This window comes from Pipistrellus kuhlii, unplaced genomic scaffold (genome assembly GCF_014108245.1).
Source record: "Pipistrellus kuhlii isolate mPipKuh1 unplaced genomic scaffold, mPipKuh1.p scaffold_m20_p_3, whole genome shotgun sequence".
NCBI classification, from domain to species: Eukaryota; Metazoa; Chordata; class Mammalia; order Chiroptera; family Vespertilionidae; genus Pipistrellus; species Pipistrellus kuhlii.
Genome location: NW_023425529.1, coordinates 57,261,983 through 57,272,906, shown reverse-complemented (window position 1 = coordinate 57,272,906; position 10,924 = coordinate 57,261,983). Strand labels below are relative to the sequence as shown.

At 36.1% G+C, this 10,924-nt stretch overlaps 1 protein-coding gene across 1 annotated transcript; it reads left to right on the top strand.

The window, feature by feature from the left end:
• The first annotated feature begins 5,427 nt into the window (after positions 1-5,427).
• IFNG (interferon gamma) lies at positions 5,428-8,934 on the top strand. Its single transcript, XM_036456657.2, has 4 exons — positions 5,428-5,635; positions 6,775-6,843; positions 6,938-7,120; positions 8,218-8,934. The coding sequence occupies exons 1-4, from the start codon at positions 5,528-5,530 to the stop codon at positions 8,341-8,343; spliced, it is 486 nt and encodes a 161-aa protein (XP_036312550.1). The 5' UTR covers positions 5,428-5,527; the 3' UTR covers positions 8,344-8,934.
• Positions 8,935-10,924: the final 1,990 nt, after the last annotated feature.

The following is a 10,924-nucleotide window of genomic DNA, read 5'->3' as shown; positions in this document are numbered from 1 at the left end:
TGTTTTTCTTTAGTTCAGATGTTTTTGGAGGAAAACATCATATCTTTTATTTCTTTGTAATTTGAAAATATACATTTAGCAGATCTAAGTAAGAGGCACAGCAACAAGGAAACATTAGCTACAAAAGGGAAGATAAAAAGGAAACAATAAATTGGCAATATCTGTCTAGATTTCAGTGTTGAAAAGGATTCAGAGACTACATGTAAACTGAGGAGGAAAGAATATCATGGCTGACTGGTGACATATGCCATGGGCTCAGGAGAAAATGTGATACATATGTCAGATATGTAAGTTTTTCTCTGTCCAATAATCAGTCCTTTTCAACCATATGAATCCCCTGGGAAGGGTGTACATGGAGAAGATAAGGAGAATGTGGATAATATGGATACCTTCCCATTAACCAGGACAGAAGAATCAATACTAGCTACTAACGTGATGACATTTGCTTCTGCCAGTTTTCTCATTAGCTTCTTCGTAACCCCTAAATCTGTAGACATGTAGTAAGTGCTCAATAAGGACTTACTAATTGGTTGAAAATTAAATATAAATATTTTCACAACAGAACTGTCCCATCTGTCTTTGGTAACCCCAAGATAATCCCAGTAGTTGGCACTTGTCAGGGGCTTTAAAATTCCCAATGGAATAAAAATATCACTTTAAGAGGGTGAACCCGATTGTCGATACAAAATTCCATCTGACATAAAATGGAAAATATTGTAATTTGATGACTGTAATACACAAGCATAATGTTCTCTATATTCTTTTTTTTATTTTTATTTTTTTTATTTTTTTGCAGAAGGCAAAAGTTTATTGACATAATACAGTATAATTGTCCCCCAGAATGCAGTACCTATACAAGACACTAATTAAACACAAAACTATGTCGGGATGGTTGTTGGGATTGTGTTGTTGTTTCTGAAGAGGTGAAAAGCAGAGTGCATGTAGATACATGGAAAGGGAAAACACAAAAATCTTAATTCTGGTTAAATTTTGAGTAACTTTTTTTTTTTCTTCAGTATTTTCCAAATTCTCAAATATGTACTACATTTTAATTGTTTTTTTTTTTTTAAAGTGCTATTTTAGCCCTGGCTGGGTAGCTCTGTTGGTTGGAGCGTAGTCCTGTACATTTAATGTTCTCTATATTCTTTAAATCACCTCTCGGCGTTGCCCAGATGGCATGAAAGAAAAAAGGGGATTCAGAAAAAAACATATGGGATTTTATGAGTCAAATTGCGGGGAAAACCTGACTCCCCGTGGACTTCCATTTTGTATGTCATTCTTCCTCCGTAGGCTCAGCTTTAATGATGTCAGGAGTTGCGGAAGTCAGAATAGCGTGGGGGCATGGATCCAACATTGACTCATATACTCTGTGGAAGAAATCGACACCAAAGTCTGGATGAGATGATTTGGTTGTGAGTGCTAGGGATATGACTGCTGATCACAGAGGAAAAAGGGCAACCAAGGTGTAAGTTTTGCCTTACGACTACCTACTCACTTAAGGATAGCATGAGATATGACTGAGAAATCTTGCTGACGCTGAATGTATAACCATAGCCAGTTTTCAGAAAGAAAGTCTAGCTGAAAAGAAGAAAGAAAGTTTTCAGTCCCTTTGTTTTACGGATATGGTCACACTTGGGCTCTTGGTGGGTTTGCAAAACTTTGAAAGAATACCTTGGTGATGAATTATTCTGCAGCCTCAGTGTTGGCTGAACCAACAAAGTGTGAAACCTCTAGTTTGCATGTGCAACCTAAGGTGTTTTACAGTTAAAAAAGAGAGAGAAATATCTTTGGTAAAGTTCATAAGACAAGAAAAGATCATAAAAGTATGTACTACTGTAGTAACAATATGCTAAACCAAAGAATCCTGTGTTAAAATATGCAAATCTAATATATTAAGATTCACTTCTAGCCTAGGATGCAAGACCAGTTATATAGTTTGCAGGAACCAGTGCAAAATGAAAATGGGGGCCCCTTGTTAAAAACCTGTTAGGACTTTTAGGAAGGTAACAGCAGTGCACTAAACCAAATGTGGGCTATTGTAACTAAGTGGGGTCCTGATAGATGGTACAGGTTTTAGGTCCATGAATTTGGGCCTGCTGGGATTTCTAATTTTAAACCTCTTATTTGCAGTCTTACTTTTTTTTTTTTTTAAGGAATTAAAGATTAACTTTTATCTCACAAATTCTACAGAAAAAAATTCAGAAACCAAAGTCTGGTAGGATATAATGATTTGAATTTACATCTAACACAGTTTTAAGCACATACAATAACCTTAATGGGTATTGATTGATTGGGGGACAGGTGGATTAGGGAAAAAGTCTTGGTTCCACACTCTGCTCTGCATTTCCCGGTTGAATGAATTTTAACACAGCACTCTTTTTCTGGGTCTTGATTTACAAATCTAACAAGTGAGGGAATAGGCCATAGATCATCTCTATAATTTCATAATTCTGTGTTATGCTTCACATAATTCTGTGTCATGCCATCAGTGTTAGTAGAGCTTGGATGTTAGCCATGTAGTTGCTAATCTTAGACAGCAGGCCATATTGTAAACATATTTCTAATGTATCTGTAATTTTAAATAGGCACTTTCAATTTACAAAGCCCAGACAATTTGTAATTCCCACTTGCATATCTCACTATTCTGAACTCCTCGCTCCCAATATCATATTCCAGTGAATAAATCAAGAGAATAATTATAACTCCTTTCCATAAAAATGGGAATATTTCTTCCAGGAACATGGAGTTTGGGCAATGGTTTTCTGGAAGATATTGAATGCTTGCAGTGTATCTCAAGGGTTTGATAAGGTTTTCTTGTTACTGTGTTACCTGTAAGCATACTCCTTGGGTCATGTTTTGCCTTGAGGACCACTACACTAGAGCTTTGTGGGCAGCAGTGGACTTTTCACATTTTCCAATGGCGTAACATGAGGCTTTGATTGTGCAGATATGTTTTGATCTTGGTTTATTCTTTGGGCAGATAACCCCTCGAAGAGTTTTCAGGCGTCTTCCAATAAAATATACAGGGAATTGTCCTAAGAAGCAGGATTTGGCTAAAAACATAGCATCATGTTTCCAAAATAATCGTATATTCTACTTATTTAAAAACTAGTTTTCTTTTCTTTCTTTTTTTAAATATATATTTTATTGATTTTGTACAGAGAGGAAGGGAGAGAGATAGAGAGTTAGAAACATCGATGAGAGAGAGTCATCGATCAGCTGCCTCCTGCACACCCCCTACTGGGAATATGCCCGCAACCAAGGCACATGCCCTTGACCGGAATCGAACCCGGGACCCTTCAGTCCCCAAGCCGACGCTCTATTCATTGAGCCAAACCGGTTTCTGCTAAAAACTAGTTTTCTACAGGTGAGGTCTGATAACATTAGAATTAGGATGTGAGGGGAAATAACTCAAAGTAGATCCTAAATTAAGTATTCAAATTCATGTTTATTCAGTGATGTCTGTGAACAAATCTCTAGACTAAAATGTTTTTAGAGAAGAAAACAGTGTTGTAATTTAATGAACAAAATAAATTGATGACCAAAATAGATCCAGAGACATAGAAGCATGGAACAGACTATGAAATTTCAGAGGGAAGACAGGGGAGGGTGGGTGGGAAGAAATGAAACAAAGAACTTATATACCTATATGCATAACCCATGGGCATAGACAATAGACTGTTGAAGGCCCAGGGTGGGTGGTAGAGGTGGGCTAGAAGGGTTCAATAAGGGTATAAAGGGGAGTTATGTAATACTTTCAACATATTTTGTTTTCTTTTTAAAAGAGAAAAAAGAAAATGTAAAAGCAATGAGACAACTTTTGATTTTAAGGAATTTAACAAAGGAGATAATACATGAATAACTATATGAAATTGAGGGATCAGGATTCTAAGAAGAATATGAACCAAGTGTATTTAATTTTAAAAAGGATAATTTGGGGAGAACTCATGCAAATAATACTTTTTAGTCCGGGATTGAGTGCATGGGCACCACCCTCAGGGGCACAGATGAAGGGAATGAGAGCTCAAGAGCAAAGGAATAGGATAAGCGAAAGTTCAGTGCATGTTTATGGGAATGTCTAGTTATACCACCATGCTCAAATAATAATATATAACTTTTACTGAGTGCTCACTATATGCCAGGCAAAATTCTTAGCACTTTATATGTATCGTGTGATTTAATTTTCAACTCAGGCGTAGAAGGAGATACTAACATTAGGCTTATTTGAGAGTCACAGATGCTCAAAATCACATAGCTAGATAATAGTGGAACCAGGATTCAAGTCTGCATCCACAAACATGATATGTTAGTGCATACAGTGCAGGTTGAAATGCAAGATGGGTTGGAACCAAAGTGTGGCAGGCCTTCTGTGACATCCCCACTGGTTTTAGTTCACAAATAAATTACTAAAAAAGGAGAAAGAATCCTACTTTTTGCATTTGGAAGGAAAAGAAATATAAAAGTAAAAACAAAAACAAAAAACTTCTCCTGGTTATTTGGGACAATTGATCAGCTATACTGTTTAACACAGTAGCCTCTAGCCATACTGACTTGAGCATTTGAAATCTGACTAGTCTAAATTGAGATTTGCTGTAGGTATATAATGTGTACCATATTTCTAGGATTTAGTATGACAAAAAGAATTTTAAATATTTTGTTAATGTTATACATTTATATATAAATAGAGAGAGAGAGAGAGAGAGAGAGAGAGAGAGAGAGAGAGAGAGAGAGAAATATTTTGAATATATTGGTTTAAATACAATATATTTAAAAATTATTTTTGCCTGTTTCTTTTTACCTTTATTAATGGGGCTACTAAAAAAATTAAGTGTATCTATTTGGCTTACATGGGATTTTTATTGGGCATTATTGGTCCAGAGCAATTTAAAATTATACTAACTCTGATGAAGGATTTCCTCACCACATTGGTCTTTTAACCACATTCTTTCCTTGCTTTTTGGCTACTTGCAAGAAAAAATGTAAAAAAAGCACCCCATTTGTAAAGGTTTGAGAACCCCTAGAATTTCCTTTTCACTTGCTTCCAACCACAAACAAATTATCAATGTGCTCTGTCAACACATTGGAGTCAACTTTTTACAAGGGCAAAAGGAGTGCAAAAAATTTTCTAATCCCTAAATGGTGTGAAGTAAAAGTGCTTTCAGAGAATCCCACAAGAATGGCATGGTGGGCATAACGGGTCTGTCTCATTGTCAGAAGTCCCAAGGAGTTGAAAGGAAACTCTAAGTACAATACCAAAATGCCACAAAACCATAGTTATTAATACAAACTAGCATCTCCGTCTATCTGTCACCATCTCTTCTTAAAAAAAAAACTTGTGAAAATACGTAATCCCGAGGAGACTCCAACGAGGTATAAATACCAGCAGCAAAAGGAGATGCAGTACATTCTTCTGAGCGTCTACAGCTTGGCTGTTAGAAGAGAAAGATCAGCTGAGTCCTTTGGACCTGATCAACTCAATTCCGGAGCTACCGATTTCAACGACTTCGGCCCAACTCTCTTCAGAACGATGAAATACACAAGTTACATCTTAGCTTTACAGCTTTGCGTGATCTTTTCTAGCTGCTACGGCCAGTCCACAATTTTCAACGAAACAGAAAAACTGAAGAGATATTTTGTAAGTATGACCTTTTAATAATACTTGTTTGTGGTTGAAATGACTGAACACTAACTTGGAATGTATCTATGATAGGCTGTCATTTCTAGTCCACAGTCATCTTGAAAAGACTTGGTGGTATTTTGACTGTTGACTGGATGAGTTTTAATTCAATGATCTGTGTTTTGCTTTATCCCTCTACTCAAATTTTTATAGAAGGGGGCATTCATGAATCTTTCAAAAGATGGGTATAATATGGGTATAAAACAGGTTGATAATTTTGTGGTAAGAAACCATGCAGTTGTAATGTCAAATAGCATATAACATATTGAAAAAAAAAATACTGGCTATTAATTTTTGATTTCTCAGACTACCATGATGGTGATAGTAAAGGGTCAAGATTAGCATTAAAATGATAACCTGAAATAATTAATCAATTAAAGAAGGTGAGGTTCTTAAAGCTTTGGCTTTAAAAAAATCATTTATAGGTGCTTTTCTCCAAAAAGTGATTTAAAAAATCTACTACCCCATTTATGAATTACCCTTGAATTCAGTTCCTTGCTGAGATTCTCTAGGAATTATAAATATCTAAATATTTTTGTTTTGTTATGTGACTTTCTCTTAAAATTATACTTATGGTTACTTTAGTGTGTTTGCCTTTTAAATATTTTATTTGTACAAAATTTAGTTATTATAATTATAGCTATTGTACTTACATTTAAGCTTTCACAAGTTATGCTATTCTCACAACATCAAACCTCTCTCTCACACCTAGAACTATTTTTTAAAGTTGTAGTAACATCCGATAGGACACAGGAGATGTTGTAAAGATTTGTACCATAGGGGGGCAGTATTTTATAGTGGGTTGCTGATTTCCTTACTAGGCTTGAAAACAAAACAACAAAAAACCCCTACTATGGTTATTTGAGAAAACTGAAGTATCATCTGTCTTGTTGAGTTCATTTGTGACACTGCAATTTAAGGATTATATGAAAGTTAAAATAGCATGATAGTCTTTGGCAATATCCATCATAACAGCTTTTGGGGGTACTTGTTAGAAATAAACCAAGGATTGAAAAGAAAATCATTGAGTATTGTCAGCATTTTAGGGCAATTTATAAAGTAATTGTAAACCAATTGTCTTCCCCTTGTTTTTCCAGAATGCAACGAGTCCAGATGTAGCGAATGGTGGATTTCTTTTCTTAGACATTTTAACGAATTGGAGAGGGGTAAGCTGAATATTTCCATTTGATTGATTTTCCTGTTGCTTATTTTCCAGTGGATAAATTCATATCAATCTCTCTTTGTGCTCTTTCTCTCAAGGAGAGTGACATAAAAATAATTCAGAGCCAAATTGTCTCCTTCTACTTCAAACTCTTTGAAAACATTGAAGATAACAATACCATTCAAAATAGCCTGAATATTATCAAGGAAGAGCTGCGTGTTAAAGTCTTCAACAGCAGCAACAGCAAAATGGAAGACTTCAAGAAGCTAATTCAAATTCCAGTGAGTTGATCTTAATTCTTTCCTTGATTTCATTGCAAAGGAAAAGTATCAGGATGGAAAATCTTAAGTGAACTCTCAACCGGTTTCCTCTTTTACTCAATTGCTAATATATTTAAGGCATGTTATGCTATTAAGTGACTAGTCTTGGAGCCTAGAATTCTCAGGAATGTGACAAGGTGGCCACAGAGTTTTCAGCATTAGAAAAAAAACATAGTGGCAGAGCCAAGGTGAAAGTAAATGGTCCTTATTTTATTAAACATGAATTTACCTAAATGTTGCTATTGGCTTATCTAAGGAAATAGTTCAATGTGTTGGAATAGAAGGCAGAATACAGGGAAATTTGCTGCAATTCCAATTTTAAATGTTTATATAGCAGTATTTGCTTATTACCATATAAAAATGATTTATTTTAATCCCTTTATGGAAATGATGAAACTGACATAATTTGGGGGAAATTAAAAATTACAGTGTTCATTTGTCATGGACTTGCTATTTAAAAAGTACTAGACCTACTTCAGTGATTCTCAAACTTTGGTGGGTACCAGCATCCCCTGCAGAGCTTAGTGACCAAATAATGGCCTTGGCCCTCTTCTTGCACCGGGACCTCGGAGTTCTTCATTAGGTCTCCAGGTTATTCTGCTAGACACCAAAGGGGAGAACCACTAACCTACTGTAACTTATTTGATACAGCAAAGACTAAAGTATAAGGTAGTAGAATTTGTAGAGAACCTAGGAGTTATCTAAAACATGGGTTGAGAGAGGTTAAGTGACTGGTTCTAAATTATTGCTCAAAAAGAATTCAACCCAAAATGTCTGTCATTCCACTTCAGGGGCTTTTCACTATATAATTTTGAGAGTTCTGCAGCAGTAAACTTAAGGTTAAAATGTGTGTCCCACCCTATTACAGCATAACTAGCAACTTAATTATTATATTTACTACTGAAAAAAAATCACTGTTATATATTGAGATAATATATTGTCAGTAAAAATCATCTTTTTAAAGGAATACTTTCATTTTCACGAACTATACCATCAACAATAGAATATTCTGATAGCTTGTACGTCTGAAATTAATATTGTTGTATCCTTTTTAATAGGTAAATGACCAGAGGGTCCAGCGCAAAGCCATAAGTGAACTCTGCAAGGTGATCACTGAGCTGTCAAAATCTAACACAAAGATGCGGAAAAGGCGTCAGAATCTGTTTCGTGGCTGGAGAGCATAGAAATAATGGTCATTCTGCCACAATATTTGAATTTTTAAATCTAAATTTATTTATTAATATTTAATATTTTACATTATTTATATGGGGAATCTATTTTAAACTCAGGATCAAATTATTTATAATAGCAATTTTTATCTAATGAAAATGAATATCTATTAATATATGTATTATTTATAATTTCTGTAATCTATGACTATTTCACTTGACCCTTCTTTTCTGATGAGGCAAAACTATGTTATTTATAAGGCTTTATCTCAGGGACCAAGTAGGCAGTGGACTGAAGCCAGACCCTGTGGATTTGGGTTGTGCATTTATTTCACTTGCTGATATAATGAACACTTATAAATGAAATGATGTCATACAGTTCCTATCTATTTGAAATCATATCTGCATTCTGAGCCACTGCTTTAATGGCATGTCACACAACACTTGAATGTGTAGGTCATATGACTTGTCCCCTGATAAAAAACATAGTATCTCATCTCATGTCATGCTTGGTGCTTCTGAATATCACTGATAATTGTGACTGTATTCAAATGCAAAATATTTTATTTTTTCATTTATCAATATTTAATATATATGAATAAAGCATAATTTTATAACTATTTATGTTGTGTCAGACATTTTCTAAGGAGGTCTTTGGTAAATGCACTATGTGCTAATGAATTAGTAGGAGGAAAGTCATTTTAAGCTGTGGAAATCTTAGAATTAGATTAAGCTCCATTAAATATGGAGTTTCTACTGGCAATTTGTTTGCTTCCACTGCACCATTTGGCAGCTGTTTATCTTTCCAAAATATAGATTTAACTATGTCACCATTTATCTCAGAGCAGCTGCTTTAGAAAGTAGTCCACATTGTTTAGCTCGGCACACAAAGATTTATTTGTACCTTCTCCCTCAACTTCCCATTACATCCTTCATCTTGGTACCCTCCTCCCCCATCTCTGTCCACCTTGGACAAACATCCCTGGGTATGAATAGTGATTGTGAGCTTTAGGGAGAGAGGCCTGGGTTATAATCTTGGTTCTTCCATTACCAAGTAATGTTGTTACTATCATTAGCTGGATAATATTAGTAATAGGAAGAGAGCAAAGGGGAAGCCAGACGTTATAAACATGGTCATCTGGGCAGCTTCACCAGGAAGATCCAACTTAACACTCTCCAGGGACCCACTAGTCCACTCCTTGCAGATCACTGGGGGAAGGGATTGAACAAAGAGGGAGATGGGCACATGCACAGTGACGTCGGGGTGGTGTAAGGAAGGTGCTTGCCTGCCAGAACAACCTGGGAAAAAGGTAATTAGCTAAGGGGTGGAGCACTGCCAACACATGAAATCTTAGAAGGTTATAATTCCCAAAAAGTTCCCTTGCTTGTGCCCCTTGTTCCCTTCACTCTCTTGTTCACTCACCTGGATGCTGGTGCGTTCTCTCTCCATAGCCATGTGGCCTTAAGCAGCACGTGGCCCATGGCCATGTGAACCCCACATGCAATGGATTGCAGCTGGGAATCAGATAAGCTAATCAGGTGCTGAACTGGAGTGTGCCTTAATATGGAACAGAAACTCTGGACACTGTCTTTTGCCTTGAGCCTGCTGAAGACAAGATTGGACTTGTCCATGGCAGGATGGATATAGATGAGTCTTTGGAAGAGAACCCCCTTAATTTTACAGCATCAATAAAGCTTTCCATGAAAAGCCATTATCCAGTGGAGGCTTCAGGAATTTTTTTTCTCATGGCACCACAAGGAATCCACTTACATTGATAAAAACATGACTTTTAATGAATTACTTAAATTCTCAAAGCTCTAGTTTTATCATCTGTTAAAGAAGAATAATTGTGCATTCCCCATAATATTGTAGCACACAGAAAGTTCATCATTGTTAGTAGGTTGGAAGGTGGATTATATGAATTCTGATGTTGGTTAGTGGGTAAATGTGGTGGTAAATTTTTTTTACTGGTTGTTTAAAATTTTCTCAGTGAAATAGGAAGCTGAGAGAGAGGTTCAAGAAGGAAGTGATGGAGGCTTGGAAAAAAGCAGAAGAATGGACAGATCAGAGGAGCAGAATGTGTATTGCCAGGCAGCATTAAAGGCAGTCATGAAGTTAAGAGACACCAGTTGGTGTCGTGAGTGTTTGTCTCTATCTAGATATGTAAGACTATAGAGATAGGGAGAGAGTTATGTTTAGCAGACTTTAATTTGTCCAAGCAAGTAAGACAGAGGGAGAGAAGACAAGAAATCATGTGGAGATTTAAAGGTGTACTCATAACAGTTAGTGAATTGGTGATGAACTCTAAGCTGGTGAAGGAGGAGAGAGTATGTCAAGCTTGCTGAAGAAGTGTTTGGATAAAAGGCTATTTGTGTCACCTCCAGGTTCAAAAGATGAAATAGAGAAAACCAGCCACCATTTGAAGGGGAAGTACAGAAAGCAGACCTTAGGGGAGAATTAGTTTATCTTTTGAGTATGAGAAAGTTGAAGTGTGATGGATTTGGTTAGTACTGGATGGTGAATTCCAGAAGACCCAGTGAGTAGGGTTAAAAGAGAAGGTCGTAAAAGGGAATGTCTATAGGAACATGTTGCGAA

Coding starts and splice junctions, on each gene's coding strand:
- IFNG (XM_036456657.2), top strand. CDS start 5,528: ATGAAATACACAAGTTACATCTTAGCTTTACAGCTTTGCGTGATCTTT. Junction 5,636..6,774: donor AAAAACTGAAGAGATATTTT/GTAAGTATGACC, acceptor TTGTTTTTCCAG/AATGCAACGAGTCCAGATGT. Junction 7,121..8,217: donor AGAAGCTAATTCAAATTCCA/GTGAGTTGATCT, acceptor CCTTTTTAATAG/GTAAATGACCAGAGGGTCCA.